The following is a 19477-nucleotide window of genomic DNA, read 5'->3' on the forward strand; positions in this document are numbered from 1 at the left end:
AGATTATTTCCTGTTTAATTTAAAGTTTAATTTAAAGTTGAAAAGGAAAGTTATCTATTTTTAGTGATACTGAAGACATCCCATGAAATCTGATATTCATTTTTAAGGCCGCAGGAAAAGAAGAGTTGTTTCATATCATTCAGTGTATTTGATACAGAACCTTTGGAAAATGTATTGGTTATGTTATTCAGTTGTTCTGTTTCTCTAAGTTTCCATGTCAGTATATGGAGTAAAACTTATTCCTATTTTATTCATGTAATAGTGCTAAATTAAAACAAGGACAAAAAATAGCAATTTGTATTTTATTCTTGCAGTTGCTAATAAAATGTTAATAATTATAGTTTTTCTGTTGTAGTTATAATTTATCTGTTATTGTATTGTTTTATATTATTAATTTTTGACATTCATTGTGTTTGTAAATTATGTGTGTTGATTATCATAAGTTATTTTATTTATTTAATATATGTTATAATTTTTTGATCTTTTTTTTTAAGCCGGCTTCATCTACAAAAAGCAAAGGAAAAAAAAGGTTTAGTTGCTTTAATAAAAAACAAAAGAAAAAATCTAAAGACAAAAAAGATTTGTCAGAAGAGCAATTAGAAAAATTGAATAAACAAACTTTAAGACCTGACAGTCCATCTGGTGAATTTTTTAATGGTTTGCTTATTTTTATGTATACATTTTTTTACTAAGACTGCTCTTTAGTATATGAGGTTTGATAAAAAAATATGTGGAATTATAGTTATTCTTAAAAAGTCTTTATTCATTAATATTGATTTTGTCACATTCAGAGTACTCCCCTTCAGATATATACATTTGTGCCAGTGCCATTTACAATCTTCAAGCACCTCTGCAAAGCAGTTTTCAATATGGCGTTTAGCTCCTTCAGCAATTCTGTCTTTATCTCTTCAATGTTAGCAAAACATCATCCTTTCATGATTCTTTTCAGCTTGTAAAATTCAGAGGCTGAGGCATCATAATGGTGTTGTTTATGGGCCAAAAATTCATGAACAAGCAGTGAAGTATTAGTAGGTGCATTATTGTGGTGCAATTGCCATGAATTATTATGCTACAAATCTGGACGTTTTCTTCAGATTGCTTCACACAAACTGTGTAGAACTTCCAGGTTGTAACCCTTATTGATTGTACAACCAGGTGGCAAGAACTTATGTTACCCTAAGGTGTTCTAATTTAGACAATGATCAGAACTTTTACATTCGATCGAACTTAATGAGTTTTTCAGTCTTGGCCCTTCATGAATTTACGATTAGGCCTTAATTTTGGCATCATACCCATTCATCCTTGTTTCATTACCAGTTATGATGCTTTGAGCAGTTCTGGATCATTGTTAACTTCATTCAGAGCAACTCCTGAGCAATGTTCATTCACCACTTTTGGTTGAAATTCAACAATTTTGAACAAAACATCTGAAAAATTGCTTGGCATGAGCTAGATGATATGCCAATGTCATCAGTAACCTCTCCGACAGTTTTTTCAACTGTCCAATAATCTTTTTTTTTCACTTTTTCGATGTTGTTATCTGTTGATGATGCTAGAATATCCAGGGCGCTTATAATTTTCAACATCTTCATGGCCCTTTTGGAAATGTTTGTACCACTTGTAAATGCTTGTTTTATTCATAGAAGATTTGCCAGATCAACATTTAACATTTCCAATACAGTACTGCTCGTATTTCATTCTTTAAGCAAAATTTAATATAAATTCTTTCTTACATTTTCTTACATGTTGAGTTGAAAATCACCAACCATACCAAAACACATGCAACCTTTTCAACAGCCTTGTCTACAGTAAACTAAGCATCCAGTCTGGCTACCAGTGTAAATATATGTTAGGGACAAGTATACCAATACAACAAAAAAAAAATTGTGACAGTTGTACTTATACGGTCTGAAGATATAAAAAAATTTTTTGTATTTTTTTATCAAACCCTCGTATACATCATTAAAGGAAAACTATCAACATTTTATAAACCAGTGAATGAAAACAATTAATTTTAAAATGAACCTTATTTATTCTCTGTTATTTTTACAAGTTTGATTTTACTTGAAAAAACCCGTAGGTACAAGGGACTTCAATAACTGACAAGACAAATTGATGTAGTGAAAAAAACTATGTATTCAATGATGAAACTTGCATTATTTTTCAACATAATCTCCAGCAACATTTAGATACTTATCCCATCATTCTGTGAGCTTTCTGATTTCCACAGTGTAGAAGTTACCTTGCTGTTAGAAACTTTAATGCACAGTTTTTTTTTATTACTTATTTTTTTATTTCAAATCATTCTTTGAGCTTAGAACAAAGGCATATCTGGGTGTCTTTACAGTGTTGACTCAATTTCCTTGAAATCCATCTCGAATATGTTTTGCGATATTTCAGCACATCATAAATGATTGAATGTGCGGTTCCAACACTAATATTACACAAACTATCAATTTGGGAAATTTTGACTCGCCTGTCTTTGCAAATAAGATCATTTATGCAATTTTGCAGCATGGTAGTCAAAAAAAAAAACTGTTCCATTCACTTATACACATTAATGCAATTTAAACAGTTTTCACTATACTGTTTCAACATTCCTGAGTAAATTTCTGCCAGTTTCACATCTTTTAGCAAAAATCTTATCATTCTAACATACACGTTTTAAGCGGAGCTGAATTCTGAAATCAACAACAGAGTTTATGTATAGATTAATTATGATCAACCAGCTAATTAAATGTGTTCCCAAGGTTGCCAACTTGACCCTCAAAAAGTTTCATTGTTATTGAATGAACCGTTTATTCTCTACATCAGTTTGTCTCTAATTATGAAATGCCCCTTGTATTACGATAAAAAGTGGATAAAATACCATTTTATTCATTTTAAACTGACAAAAACTGTGTTTTTATTGATTTTTCCAGTAGTATAATTTTATATTCTATAATTTTGTTAAGATTCTATAAAAAAAATTACTGTTTATGTATGTTTTAGAACAAAGTTAAATTTAGAAAAAAAAAAAATTGCACTGAATTTCATGCCTTAACATTGTATAAGGGTATTAACATTGTATTCTTGTCCATTTGTTTAAACAAAGGCATTTTCTATTTCTTTACATCAGAAAGTAAAGACTGGTACAGTTTTCAAACGTGTATTAGAGTTATATTAAAATTAAATGTGTGTATTAAAATTAATATTAACTACTAAATACGATCGTCATTCAATAATTAAACAAACATTTTTAGTGAAGGAAATGCTAAATGCAGGCAATTGAAACTTTTGTAAGTGTTAGTTGGCAACCTTGCAAAGAGTGTAACAAACAATACAGCAGTAGTTGGCATGAACCGTGTGAGTTTTTACGCAAAAAGTGGCAGCAAAAGCATAACCGATGAGCTTCGCTCCAGGTGTCCAGTAATAGTGCCGACCTTGGGGTTAGATTCTCATATTGATTCACTTATCCAAGAAGATCAATGACTTAACAGTTAACAATTTGAAGAAAAATGTCGAGTAAGTGTTGGCATAATTCATTCCATCATTCAAAACAAACTGAACTACTGTAAGACTTGTGGAAGGTGGGTTCCTAGAGAGCTTACCATTCATCACATAACAAATTGATGCATTTTTGGACAGGATTTTGATCTGTGATGAAACTTGGATATGTCTTTTTGAGCCAGAACTTAAGTAGATAAAAAAGTTGTATTTATTTATTTAACCATTTTTGCCGTTTAGCTATTTGTCTGTTTAATTATTGAGTGACCTCGTACAGTACAAAAAATCAAAAGAATTTTGCTTTTATGAGAATTTTAAAAGAATTCTACAAGAAAATGTGGTACCTTTGAAAATACTCTTGCATCTACATAAAATTAGTATAAAGCACTGATTAAATAAAAGGTCACTGTCCAAAAACAGCCAATGACATCTGTCCAATTATTTTTTAAATGTTAACATTATATATTTATATTGTTAAAATTGAAATGTTTGTATTAAATAATAATTTTTTGCTGATAATGCAACTGCTTGTCAAAAGTTGTACATATTTCTGGATATGAATATATATGAGGTGTGATTGGAAAGTTTTAAGACAGGTGCCACCATTGCTCAGTGGGGAGGGGTACTATGCCCAGAGGTGTGGAAAGGGAAGCTTTTTTGTCCTTGAAACGTCCTGAAAAAATCACCCCAATATCTTTGTTCTATAGAGAATGGCAACTGGTGAATGAAGACATGTTTTCAGTTTGTGGCAGTTTATTAATTTTGCAAAATGGATGAAAAACAAAACAAGTTTGTGTAAAACTTTGTTTTACACAAACAGAGACTTATGAATTCCAAAAATGGCTTTCGGGGATAATGTCTGAGCTGGTCAAATATTTTAATCAACAATATTAAGGTTTAATATTTTAATTGATTCAACAGATTTAGAGAATCAGTCAAAGAAGCCAGCAACATTTTCAAAGTTCGCAATTAGTGTGCTCTGACTACAGACTTAACAATTAGGTAGATAGCTGATGGACTGAATTTAAAGTTTCTAGCAGTATAGTCAATTTTAATTGAAGATTTGAAAATGAGGTGAATGTCTACAAAATTCTTTCTGAAATTGTTGTCAGGCCAGCAGAAACAACACCCACTTGGAAATCCCCCAAGAACTGCTAAATCGGGCTGAAGCTGACCCAGATTTCTTAAATAGGGTAATTACAGGTGAGAAATCATCAGTTTATGGGTATAACCAAGAAACAAAGGGACAGTCATTGCAGTAAGAGTCAAAGTTCGGCATGACCAAATAAAGCATGACAGTTGCTTGTCTTCAAATGTGAAGACAATTAGTGGTTTTCTTCGATTCTATGGGTATCGTGCATTACGATTTTGTCTCCAGGGGCAGACAAGTCAGCCAGGAACACTCTAAAAGTGTCCTTCAGAGTTTGCATAAAAATGGAGGTGTGGAAGTAAAGGTCTGAACTCTGGCAAGACGAGAAGTGGGTCCTCCACCACAACACTGCACTGGCTCATTGTGTATTCTTGATTATGGAATTTTTGGCCAAATTTCTGTGCTTCCACAACCCCCCTATTCCCCTGATTTAGTACCTGCCAATTCAGTTTCCTAAATTGAAATTTTCATTGAAAGGGAACAGATTTGACTCAATGAAGGCATCCAGGAAAATATGAATAGGGTCCTTAACGTCCTTACGAAAGAAACTTTCCAGGAATGCTTCCAAAAACTGGAAAAATCGTTGGGAGTTAGTGTGTTCAGTCAAAAGGGGGTTACTTTGAAGGACATCCATCACGATAGGCTGTAAGTGCTGTAATTTTGAAATTATAGGCCCAGTCTTAAAACCTTTCAGTCACACCTCATATTTATAGTAAAAGTCTTCTAAATAATATTCTATGGACTATAAAAATTATATTTATTTAGGAATCATATTATTAAAATTATGACTGATTCCATTTTTAAAATACATCACGTTTTAAAATACAACTTACTTTTTATGAAAATCAGTTTTGTTATTAAATAAAGATTAACATTATAATTCTTGTCAGCTATAAAAAAAAAGTTAGAATATTGAGTTGTTTTAAAAATAAGTGCTGTAGAGAAGAAAAGTTACTTTAACCCATCATGTAATAACATTTGCTTTAAACTATTATGCGATGTTGACATGATTTTTCTGCATGTATTGCAACACATTCTGCATTTGTAATAAAATTTCTAGCACAGAAAAAAATGTAATCCCTTTTTTTTACTTATATGGAATGGTTAATTTTTATTTATTATATACACAAATTTGCAGTGAATCAAAATGAGTATATGAATTAAGGTTTAAAACTTAGACCCGACATGAAAATAAACCCTTAAACACGCCCGATTAACAGAAATCATACAGCAGCAAGGGACACTATCCAGGCTCTGTGATTCGAAGGGAGAAATCTGTGAAACTCCTGCCACTTTTGTGTTCCATTCCAAGGTTTAAAAGTAGCTATTACTGACTTAAATACTGTTTTACTGTTACAACTAAAAAAACAGCATTAAAAAAATGAGAAAAAGAAAGGATCAGTTATTTGCTGTTAATAAAGCAAAAATGAATGTTTAAAATTTCTAGCATGTTTCATAATTTTATTAAATCAAAAAGATGCAAAAAAGGGGCACACATTTCCTTCATTTTTTTTTTTATCTTTTCAAAAAACCTAATATTGAATTAACATAGTTAAAAAGCCAAGTTTCAGACTTGTTTAAGATATAGTATGATTGGCATAATCATGGTTTTGAGCAGTTGTGTACAAGCTTTGGAAAACAGGAAGTTGGATAATTTATGCAAGAAACTTCTATGTTTAAAACTACTTAGTTCTTTCAGTTTTTACAATGCTTTTATACTTGCTTTTCAGTTACTAATTAAAGTTAATAAACTCTAGAAAACAAGACCAGTGATATCAATAAAAGTGTTCTTAGTTTATGCACTACACTTACAATAAAGTATTTCACTTTACCATTTCATCATAAAAAATATTCATTTTTCATGATCTCTGAGAGGTGGAAAAAGTAAGTTATACCCTTGCTGTGTTCTTGAACTGAAAGGAATATATTAATGTCTTGTTATGGCAGCACTGGTTGCATTGTTGTCTTCATGTTTCCATACATGTGTAGTATCGTCAATATGGTGTGTCTCTAGGGGTTTCGTCCGACATAGAAGTGTGTTCAGTAGTCCGATTTTTGTGGGGAAAAAATTACAATTGTTGTGAAATTCATTGCCAAATGGTTGAGGTGTACAGTGAGAATGCAATGTCATGCTTTACGATCACAAAATGGTGCGAAACGTTCAGAAACTGAATAACAGGTGTGAGTAACGTCCTTCAACTGTGTGTGTGTGTGTGTGTGTGTGTGTGTGTGTGTGTGTGTGTGTGTGTGTGTGTGTGTGTGTGTGTGTGTGTGTGTGTGTGTGTGTGTGTGTGTGTGTGTGTGTGTGTGTGTGTGTGTGTGTGTGTGTGTGTGTGTGTGTGTGTGTGTGTGTGTGTGTGTGTGTGTGTGTGTGTGTGTGTGTGTGTGTGTGTGTGTGTGTGTGTGTGTGTGTGTGTGTGTGTGTGTGTGTGTGTGTGTGTGTGTGTGTGTGGGTGGGCGTCCTTCAACTGCAAACACAATGGATAACGGTAGAATCCGTGAATGAAATGATCTTGAGTAACCGGCTCATTAAAATTATAGAGATTGCAAGTGAACTTAACATCAGTTATGGTAATGTGTTTGCGATTATTCACAATCAGCTTGATTACCGTAAGATAGGTGCTAGATCTGTTGACTGACAACCACAAACATCAACATTTTGCGTCTGCTCTCATTCTTTTCTTCAACATTATTCCAGGACTAGTCCACAGTTTTTGAAACAAATCATCATGGGAGGCGAAAGCTGGGTGCTTCATTACACTCCTGAGACTAAACAAGCATCACATGAATGGAGACAAAAATTCGCCACAGCCAAAAAAAAGTGAAAACATGCCCACATGTTCGAAAGGTTATGCTGACAGTCTTTTTCAAATCTGAGGAAGTTGTTTACAGTGAATTTATGCCCCAAGTAGCAACAATCAATGCCGAATCTTATTGTGAGACTTTAAAAAAATTGCATGAAGCCATTAAAGATCGAAGACCTGGAAGATTGAGCGATGGGGGTCAATTTTCTTCATGACAACACTACTCCTCATGTGACAAAGGAGTTCCTGCAAAAATTCAAGTGGTAAGTGTGGTCTCATCCGCCTTACAGATCTGACCTAGCTAGCACCCTGCAACTACCACCTGTTTGATCCTCTCAAGCGAGACCTGGGAGAGGAGCGTTTCACTAATGATGATGACTTTAAGAAAGTGGTCCTTAAATGGTTGAAGGAAATTTTTATGAAAGAATTTAAAAACTTGTCACAAGGTATGAAAAGGGTTTAGAAAAACTTTGTAATTATGTTGAAAAATAAATAAAAATATGTAGTTTTTGTTCAATAAAAAATAATTGTCTTATAAATATTTGTTTGTTTCATAGAGGGGTGTAACTTACCTTCTGATCATCCCTCATATTTAATCTCATAAACTGCTCTTTTCTTTTTCTATGATTTGAGATGATTTTTTTTTTGTGAGAAATTCTAAGCTTGACTGGAATTCAAACCCAGAACCTTCCAGATGAAAAAGAAATATAAAAATACATAGTTGACAGTATTGCAAAAGGGTAAATATGTTAAACTCTTTTTTATGAAGAGATTTTGAGATCTTGATGGAGGGTTTCAGATAAGTCCATTTAAATTATGTTCATTTAAGTTCAGGTTCAGTAATGTTTAATTCTTAAGCAGGGTTAAGTTCTTATTAGCAGATTAAGTTATGCTTTTATTTATTATCATTTAATGTTTTTTTTCTTTTTATAATAGTCTGATCTTGTTTTTAGAGCCTGGTTTAAGTACCTCTGACCAAGAAGAATATTTTTGTCCAGTTCACAGGTAAGTTGTGTGGGAAGAGTTGTTTTTATTAATTAAACTGGACTGGCCCCCACAAGTAGTGTTTTCACAATGTTAGTTGCTATTTTATGCAGCCACTGAAGCATCTGATATAAATCCAGTTAGCATTTAGCAACTGACTCTCTAGTAGGATATCCTGTTTTGTAACCCCCATAGTCCATATTATATGGATCTAGGGTATATAATCTGGTAGTATTTTGGAACAGTATTAACCTACAAACTGACTGTCAAAAGTGACTAAGGTAATTTACTTCCTAGTCCAGTAATGAAGAATATGTCTAAGTTAATTGAATATGAGTGTGTCATTAAAAAATATACCCCGATAGTAATCTATCAATGTGTAAACAGTCTAAATTTTTTGCTTTCTTATATTTTCCAGTTTTAAAGCAATACTTAATAAATATTTTTTGTTATTGGCCAGTCGGCTGCAATTTCTTAACTTGCAACATATTTATTACATTCTTTGTCTTAAGTTATTTGATTTATATACCTGATTCTTGTCTTATTAACTTGTTACTGTTATTTTCAACATTCTCTTTTATCACCACATATTGAAGGTTTATTAATTACCTTACTGGCTTTGTCACCAGTCCATATTTCATTGCCCTACAGTATGTGGGGTTTATAAAACAACTCCTTGGATCCAAAACAATCATAATGAAATAATGGAATCAGTTAAAAGTATCCAGTTTTCATATTTATGTTATATTACTATATCTTTCATTGCTAATATTCGTCACGGTTGGCACCACTGTGTGTGACCACTGTGTATCCAGTCGGCACTCTCACTCTGTCATGACAGCACCACAGCAGAAAGCTTAGTGTGTGATTTGGTTTGTCGAAACAAGATCAGTTATCACAGTTCAGCATAATTATCGATGTGAGTGCCACCTCCAGTGTTTTAATCAGGGGGGAATTCACCAGGCAGACTGTCTAATCTGAACAGAATTTGGAATTTTTTCATGCTACGGTGCATTTTAGAGTTATGTATACCTAAATCTACAGTGTACAAAGTGGTGCATAAAATGTTTATTCTATGTGCATATAAGATACAACTTTTATATGAAATCAAACCTGATGACAAACTGAAAAGATTGGGGAGTTTGCAGTTTTAATGCTTAATAACATTGATGAAAATGAGGACTACCTGAAAAATGCCATGTTTTCAGATGAAGCGATATTCCACATTAGTGGGTCAGTAAATCGACAGTTGCAGATTTGGAGATCAGAACCACCGCATAAAATTATCAAACATCAGCATGACTCTTCCAAAGTCAATGACAAACATTGTTTATTTGGAGAAAATCCATGACATCAACTAACTACAGGAGAGGAGTAGCATTCATTATACTTGACTTGCTGGTGAGTATGTGGGAAGAGCTGGATTACCATCTGGACTTGTGCAGGACAATGAATGGTTCATTCTTTTATATGCGCAATTTTATAAGATTTATATGCGCAATAAGACTCAATAATAAGTACACATTCGTTCTTGGAAAAGTTAGTTAACACAGTAGAGACAAATTTATACTGGTGGTATAGCACTAATGCATAAGAAGGACATTTCAACAGTTCAAGCTGATAACCTTGAGTACAGTGTTACCAACTGACATATAGCGAGAAATAAAATTTACCTATGCATGACTTACCTTTCTTAATCTTGGGTTGCATCTTTGCAACCCTAAGATAAGTTTTTGCTGCCTGATATGTTCTTACACTGCAGAATTCATAGCTTCATTAGAAAGGATAAATCCCATATTTTGCCATTAATTATTGTACAGATGCACTGATAATGAATTTTTTTTACTATCTTGTGAATATACTTAATAATTGTTACCATTAGCATTAGAATGAATATTACAAATGAACTGATATAAAGGTAAGGTACAAATGGCACCCAGATAATAGATTAGTTAGAAATAAATGTAATCATATCCTTTTATGTATCATAAAAATCATATATTTTAATTAATTGCTCAAATATAAAAAAATATTATATAAATAATTTGATAGTAAAAAAGTATTCTATTAACAGATTTCTAGTTTTACTAATAGATAGAGAAGTAAATTAAATATAAAAATGTTGAATGAGGGATGTGTTTAAACTTATTTGTAATTTTTTTAGGGTACAAATACGTAATCCACATTACAATTCTAAAATGACTTCTTACGATCTAGAAAGTCTTAAAAATAATAGATGTAAGTGTTGTATATATTCTTGTCCAGAATGGCAAAGGAATAAGCCATGGTAAGTAAGTAGATTTTTAATCTCTTAAAATTTTATATAGGTAGATTTGCGTACAATGTATTTTTTTATGATTAATTCAACTCAAAAGCTTGAAATTTATGCCGCGGGAATTTTAAGTGGAAATTTTGTAGCTTATGAAAAGTGCCACGTCTGACTGGGATTCGAACCTGAGAACTCCAGTTGAAAAGTTGAGATGCCACAACTCTTGCCAGAGACAAGCAGTTATAAATAATTAATTTATTCTATACTTAATAGTTGTTCAATAATTAAAGAAACAAATGGCAATAGCACCATTGACGTGGAAAATATCAGCTGTTGAAAAAGAATGTACATTATCAACTTTTTTAGTTCAAAATTGTGGCTATGCTTGAAACTTGTACCATGGAAGAACAGCATGATATGATAAATTTACTCACAGATGTTAAAAAATGTGTTAACTGTGCAAATTTTTATAAGTAGATTAAACAAATCTGACAGAACGTCACCAGTTAATTGAAGATAATTGAAGATTGGTGGAAAAAATTCAAAACTGACCCTGTCAGCCAGTAAGGTGATGCTAACAGCATTTTGGACTATAAGCTCCAATTTACTGCAATTATTTAGGAAAACAATGTTCTCCCATATACCACTTGGATATGGAAGATATTGAAAAGTTTGGGTCAAGAGGTGTTCACATTATCCACCTTATTGGCCCTATCTCATTCTATCAGATTTTTTTTTGTTCTCAGAGTTTTTATTTTGTACCAAGTTCAGTAATGAGTGGGTCAGGAATGGCTTGGGCACATTGGTGAATAATTGTATACTACTGGAATAAACAAAGCTCACAGAAAGATGGGACAAATGTATAAATGTAGTTTGGATTATGTTAAAAAGTAGTATTAAGTTTCATTGTCATTGAATAAATAATAATTTTTCTAGAATCATTTGTGTCTGATTGCACTGGGAACAAAAAAAAACTTTTTTTTTGTCCCAGGAAGAAAAATATGTGGTTCTGATAATAGTTTTTCTCCTAAATTCAAACATTATATCTGTTTTTCCCCATCATGCAAGGTTTCTGAAAAACAGGCATTTATAATTTCAAACATTTTATTACCTTCTGCATTCTTAACTATACAATATTCAAACATTTGACTAACCTAGAAAGTAAGAAATGATGATTTTCTACTGTATTTTTCCTATGGAGTATCCCTCTTGATGGTCCATAAGTACATGAAACCAGAAGTATTGTCCATGGCCTTGACAAAATTCCTCATTAATCCTAGTTACCTTCGTTAGATATCAAACTAAGGTAGAAACACATTTTTAGGATTACACAAGGGTCATGTTTCACATTTTTCTGTTCAGGAATGAGTGGTTCGCATTCAGACCATTCTTTTCTAATGAAATGGTTTTTTCTGCCCCTACAGTACACATTACAGTTTTTTCTGCCATTCACACAAAAAACAGTACTTTGTATAACCAAGCTGCAAACCAAGATAAGTACAATTACCTTCAAATCCACAAATATTCCATTCATATACAGCATATTGAAGCTTTTCCAATATAAATTAGAAGTTTTCATTTATTTCTTTCATACTAGCAGAGTGAGTTACAGGTACTGATGGAAATTTATTGTAATTATGCAGAAGCACAGCTTTTAAACTAACTTTAGAGGAATCTGTGAACAAGCACCATTCTGTTGGGTTATGTTCGTTACAAAGTGTCTCCAATAAAGAAGAGATGTCAATTCTTGTCAAATATCATAGAAAAATAAGTCTTTAAATTCAGAATGATGATTACGATCATATCTTTGTATTCTTTTGAAGATTTCATCCTTTTAGCTGGGAAGCAAGCATTTCAGACTATTTTTTGGGTAACTTTAAATCTCAACGTTAAATTTTCTTGTCAGTAAATAAGGCTGAGACCCAGGCCCTTGTTTGGTTCCCGACTTACATCCAAAATAAAATTCATAACGCATTTTTAATAATGGAGTTAGGTTTCATCTGTGGGACTTGAGCATCGCTTCACCACATAGATAACAAAAATTGTTAGGATGATATAAAAAAACTCTAGGCATTTTGTAACTAGCAATTAATTATAAGAAATAAAGTTTTAGTATGTAATACACAATAATTCAGACACACAAAACACTCATAATAATTCAGTAAACACTCAAATTATGTGTTTACTGGTTCACTACTATCTCATAACTGGAATCGTTTTGATGAATGTATACTAGACTAGATAATGCACAAATGGATGGAAAAATGTTTTAAAATATTAAAAAAAAATTAAAATAACATAAAAACTATGGGTGATGGAGAAATTTTAAATACATATTCGAAAACAGTATAAAAAACTGCATTTGTACTAGGGACAAAAATCATATTAACTAGTGTTATTGAACATTAAATTAACAAGGAACATTCAATAATTACAAGACAAATTGATGTAGAGAAAAAAATGATTTATTCAATGACAATGAAACTTACAGTAATTTTCAACATAGTCTCCAGCAGCATTTGGACGCCTGACTTCTAAAGACTTCTATACCTGCAGCGTAGAAGTCTGTACCTTGCTTTGAACCATTTGTGGATTGTTGTCGGTTGAACTTCTTGCCACTTAAAACATCTTTGAGCAGGCCAAACAAAGAAAATCGGATGGGCAAGTTCTGGGCTGTAAGGAGGATGTGGCATCACCTCCCAACCCAACTTCTTGAGCGTTTCTCCCATTCTCTGAGCAATGTGGGGGCACGTTCTCATGAAACCATCTCGAACATGTTTTGCGATAATTCAACACATCATGAATAATTGAATGTGCGGTTCCAGCACTAATATTACATAAGCTGGCAGTTTGGGAAATGTTGACTCCCCTGTCTTCGCAAATAAGATCATTTATGCGATTTTGCAGTGCAGTTGTCGAAACTTCAACTGGTCTTCCAGAGCGATTGAGATCAGTCACACTTGTTTGCCCAAATTAAACTGTTCCACCCATTTATACATGTTACTGCAGTTTAAACACTTTTCACCATACTGTCTCAACATTCTTGAGTAGATTTCCACTGGTTTCACACTTTATGATAGTAAAAATCTTATTGCTAAACGTTGCTCTTCTGGTTATGTTTAGGTTAATTATGATCAAACAGTTGATTAAATGTGTTCCCAAGGTTGCCAACTTGACCCTCAAAAAGTTTCATTGTCATTGAATGAATTGTTTTTTCTCTACATCAGTTTGTTTCGTTAATTATTGAATGTCCCTTGTACTAAAAAACAAATTAATAATTTTATATAAATTACATCTTCAAAAAATGCACTAAAAATTAAAGAAAATATTACTTAAATAATATTTTTTTACTTTTTTTCAGTGGCAAATCAAAAGCACAACTAACTACTTGAAAAATTTTAATTGATGCATAAAATGATTTAAGAAAATTTTGAAATTTTATTCTTTTATGTTATGAAAATTAATGCAAAGATACAATATTAAATAATAATTAGTGAGTGTGAACTTAAGCTGTTTAGAATTCACGAATATGTATATATCTTATAATATAAAATTTCTAGTAATAAATTTCTCATTTCTTGTAAAGTATGATAATTTAAATATTATAATGAATTCAGGCTTTGCATTATTACACTGTAACAAACCAGTACGTAGTGATGATGTGAAGATAACAAAATTAAGAACATCGTCAAATTGTCCACTTGGTCAAATAATTTTTTTAAAGATCTTACACTCAACTACCAAAGAAACTTTCAATAGTGCATTTGGTGGTGACTAAGGCTAAAATAATGAAAGATGACAATAAGAACAGACTGCTTTTGAAGTCAGTTAAAAATATACAGCTTATTCACTGGCTAGTAGTGGAACTCTGATTAACCTTTGCATGAATGCATTCAATAATCAGGTTGTAAAATGATATTTGGAGTTAGAAACAGAACTGAGTTTTCTTTCCTCTTTCTAACCAGCTTAACTGAAGGAGATGAGTAGGTGCATTATCTAATATCAAAAAATGTTCCCATTTTTACCAGTAAGCTATTCTAATTTTTTAACCTCATTGTTCATGGTTTGTTTTGGTTTTTGTAAACTGGAAAATTTTGGTCATTCATAAACATGTGGTCTTTTTGACTTGCCTATCAGCATAAGATTTAATCTGCGATTTCCAGTTGCATTACCATCAACCAACAATGTCATGTATTTAAGACATTTTGTAACATAGAGTTGATTCTTTCAAGTTTTTTTTAAAGAACACCTTTCATTCAAGGCTTAATTCTGGATTGTTGTAAGCAGTTTTAAGATAAATAAATGATTACAATATAATTGCTTGTTTTTACTCTCTATTCTAAGTTGTTATTTTCACCGCATTTAGTTGATAAATCTACAGAGATTAAATCAATAGAGAGACAGTCTTTAACATGTGTTTTATAAGTGAATTTTACCTTCAAAATGTCAAATTTTCACAACAGAGATGTAAAATTGGTGATCAAGTTAAAAATTGGATTTAGTGGATGAAAGGAAACAGATTTTCCTGATCCTATGGTATGGCATGAGCCTATGAATCATTTTAGTAATTACTAATTTTGTCTTAAAAACAGAAGAAAAAATTGAATTTTTGAATGTGCCATCTACATCAAATGTGCAACATTAAGACCTCATGGATTCTTATACAGTAGCAGAGCAGCATTTGTAAAAAAAAAAAGAAATGGGCGTAAGGTGAACACAGGATTTTTCTTCTTCCAGTTCACATCAAGTACTATCTATGAGAAATTTTTTTAAAGAAAGTGAAGGATTTTAACATTTAAGAAAATTTTTAAAACTCAAATATCAAACTTTAAGATGAAAAACAACCAGAAGGAAGAGAAGCATGGAAATCATTCATAAATGTGGCAGATTTACTTCTTAGGTAGAAAAGAAGAAAACTACAAAAACGGGTGTCGCTAAAAATACATTTTCTAAATTATATCCATTTCATTCCAGGAAGTAGTACAATTAGCAATAAATAAGGAGAGAGGATATCACCAGGACATTATAATCATGGGGACCCACTCGTAGTGCTGTAAATAGAATACTATAATACTGTAAACAGTATTCATGTAGTTGCATGGCCTATTTTATGATTAATATAATATTCTTAATAAAACTAGTATCGATTTTTATAATAAATGAAAATTTGCTCATAACAAACTACTCTTTCTGTTACACTGTTTTCACTATTATTTCATTGGTTACACAAAATATTTTTCTTTTTTTCATAAACCAGTGTTATGTTTATTTTTAGTGCTGTTATTTGTAGTAGTTAGGAGAAAACTCCTTTACTATTTGGTAAAATAGTACTTTTGATCTGCATTATATTTGTAAATAATGCTAATTCCTTTATTCCCTAAACATTATGAAACCTGAAATAGTATTATGTTTTATTCAACTACGTTTTGTAAGTTAGATTGGTAAATACAATATCTGTTATACTCATTGTATTTGTGTCTTTGAATTTTTGATATAATTATTAAGAAATATTTTGGTTAAGTTATATTTTTGGTTATTTTAAGTTTTTCTTTATCCAAAAAAATAAATTTGAGATTTTTACCAGCAAGGATCAATTGGTTGGTTTTGTTTTATTTTTAATCCGATTTGTTTTTTTTATTGTTTTAGTAAATCCCGTTCATTTCATGAAGATATATTTGCAGATTTAAAAATACATTATGTTCCTCGCAGAAAAACTCACCGTCAAATCTTTTATTCTCAGCTTGAAGAATATTATCGCAAGCTGTATAATATAGCACAAGAGCGTTTAGCAAGGGAAGAAGTTCTAACATTTGCATAAAATACACATGTTAGTTAACAGTAATTATTTTTTAATCTTTTTTTGTGTGGTTTTGAAGTGCATTTGATATATATATATATATATATATATATATATATAGACAATTTTTTTTAAATCTAAATAAATTTTTAAGTTTGTATATAAATCATTTAAATTATATTTTACTTATTTTAATAAATAAATGTGATACTTTAGGATGGTGTGGCTTACTAGTTAAACATGTATATATATCTAAAATGTCCTGTTTACAATCACTTTCTGTTCCCCTTCAAAATACTCACCTTTTGCCCAGTTGTATTCTTAAAAGGTTTTGAGTGGGTCTAGATGTGGTATAGGGTGTCTGAGGTAGATTTGAATACTAGATCATGGATATGGGCGTTCTTCGGTGGTTGGGTTTCAATTAACCACACATCTTACAAATGGTCGACCTGATGAGACTGTTCATTTACATTTATACATTTCATTTCATTTACATTCATACATATCATCCTCTGAAGAAATACCTTACAGTGATTCCAGAGGCTCTAGTTTTCTAGAACATATGTTGGGCTGTATTTGGTATTATAACTCTGGACCCTGTTGACTAATTTTATTCAAACTTGGTAGACAGGTACTATGGGGGAAAAAACATGTATTGAATTTTTGAAAAGATTGGAAAAGGGGGTGGGAGTGTTTTGGTCGAAATAAAATTCTAATTTTTACTGGGCCACTTTAACAAAACCATTTCTTCTAAAAGTTCTTAAAAAAAATTTATCAAGTTCACAAATTACCTAATGTTTTTATTTAATATGCACCTCACTCATCGATAAGCCTTTAAATCACTATAAAACATTTTGGCCCATCGCACTCTGATGATCTGTGGTAACAAAAAATATATAATTCAAATTTAAATTCATATTGCAAGTTAACTATTGCATTTAAAATGTAAATTTTTTTTTTACAGCCCTTACACTTGAAAAGAAAAAAAATTAACCAAAAATTTTAACCCTCTTTCTAGAAGAATAATTATCTATTATTAATTAGAATAATTATCTTTGTATTTTTTAAATTATCACCAAAATTTTTTTCTTAAAAACTAATTTTACCAGAATGTGCTTTCCGTTGAATACAGGAGCCCCAAACTAGTCCCACCATTCAAAAATGAATTGCATAACTTTTCTACAATTAATTGCTGGGATTTTTAACTCCAATGCATTAACAGTTTAGAATATCAAAGTGTAGCATCTAATCCTGTCTTGTCATCTGTGCAGTGGATAACTTCATTATCAAAATTAACAAGATATCTAGAAAATAATTGCAATGATAATGTAAACAAAAAACTATGGCTTTTATCCTTTCAATATGGACCCTGTACTCCAGGTCTTTGAAATTAAAACAAGTGACAGACCATAAATCCTGACATTTGTAATGTAACCCTTTTTGTTGTAACATAACTAGGTATAACATGATTGCTAATTTTCACCAGAAAATTATTGGTTGGGCATTTCAGTCATGAAAATTCTGTTTACAGCAACACAAATGTGAATTATAAGTCTTCCTATGTTCCCTACTAGATGTTTGCTATATTTCTACAAAAAAAATATATATTTTATGCTATATTTCTATCACCTTGAAGCTGTTCCTGACTTATATGAGGTTTGATTAAAAAATATATGGAATTTACTCATCAATATTGGATTTTATCACTTCAATGTACTCCCTTTCAGATATAATTGTACCAGCACGTTTTCCAATCTTCGAAGCACCTCTGGAATGCAATTAGCTTCCTCAGCTATTCTGTCTTTATTGCTTCAATATTGACAAAACTTCATCCTTAATTAGTTGGAATAGGAAGAAGTCACAGGGGGCCTTTTCTGTGAGGCTGAGACATCATAACAGTGTGTTGTTTTTTGCCAAACATTTATGAACAAGTAGTGAAGTGTGAATCCAGATTGCTTCACACAAAACTGTGTAAAAAACTCATGTTACACTAAGCCACTGAAATTGAAGAACAGTGATCAGAACCTTCACATTCTATTGAACTTCTACAGGAAGGTTTCATTGGGATGATTGGGCCAAATGACCCATTTAAGCAGTTCCACTTCATTTAGCAACTCCTGAGCAATGTTCATTCGGCACTGCTTTTGGTTGAAATTCAGCAATTTTGCTGCCACAAGTTTCATGCCCAAAACATCTGAAAAAATTGCTTAGGATGGGTCAAACATCATCAGCAATCTCTCTGATAGTGGTTTGGTGATTTTCCATAATCATTTCCTTAACTTTTTTGTAGTGTGATGTTTAGGACATTCGTCATCTTCAACCAGCCCTCTTGGAAACATTTATACCCCTTGTAAATGCATCTTTTATTCATAGAAGATAACATGCAAAATGTTGAAAATAACATTCAACATTTCCAAAGTGGTATGCACTTCAATCCATTCTTAAAGAAAAATTTAATCACAAGTTAAAAATAGCCGACCATACCAAAACACATGCAACTTTTTTTTCAACAATAAACTAAGCATCTAATATGACTACCAATGGAACATACGTAGGGACATGTGTACAAACACAAAAAAATTGGCAGTTTGAGGGAAATTTAAAAATTCCATATTATTCTTTTATCAAACTTTGTAGATCAGTCTGTATGCGTAACTAAATGTCAATGTAATGTATATTAATTGCAAATCGTAAAGCCAGTTATTGACTCCCATGTTTATAATACTGTTAAAACACTAACATTCTGACAAATAAAATCTGTATAATATAAATTTTTTAGCAAAAAGTTCACACATTTTCTATGTTGCACATTACTTCATATACTGTTGAAATAAGTATTTATAACTTAACATATTTTCATAATTTTTGTAAATAAAATGTGAAAAATGCAAAGAAAGGCATAATGTAAACCGTAAGGTTGTGTAGAATTTAAAAATTAGCTACAAATATTACTTAAGGAAAAGTGTAGAATGAATGAATTTACATTA

General features: G+C 31.5%; 1 protein-coding gene across 6 annotated transcripts in view; it reads left to right on the top strand.

The window, feature by feature from the left end:
- The window catches only part of LOC142333153 (uncharacterized), a 42379-nt gene extending 25811 nt beyond the window's left edge, over nt 1-16568 (top strand). The window contains exons 8-11 of one of the 6 annotated variants that reach the window (XM_075380092.1): nt 495-657; nt 8394-8445; nt 10589-10711; nt 16340-16568. In XM_075380092.1, the coding sequence (XP_075236207.1) occupies nt 495-657; nt 8394-8445; nt 10589-10711; nt 16340-16511 (510 nt within the window). In that variant the 3' untranslated portion in view covers nt 16512-16568. Of the gene's footprint in view, nt 1-494; nt 658-8393; nt 8446-10588; nt 10716-14054; nt 14187-16339 lie in introns of those variants that run through there. The other 5 variants (XM_075380094.1, XM_075380098.1, XM_075380097.1 and 2 more) reach the window with 5 other exon arrangements.
- Nucleotides 16569-19477: the final 2909 nt, after the last annotated feature.

Source organism: Lycorma delicatula, chromosome 12 (genome assembly GCF_047948215.1).
Source record: "Lycorma delicatula isolate Av1 chromosome 12, ASM4794821v1, whole genome shotgun sequence".
NCBI classification, from domain to species: domain Eukaryota; kingdom Metazoa; phylum Arthropoda; class Insecta; order Hemiptera; family Fulgoridae; genus Lycorma; species Lycorma delicatula.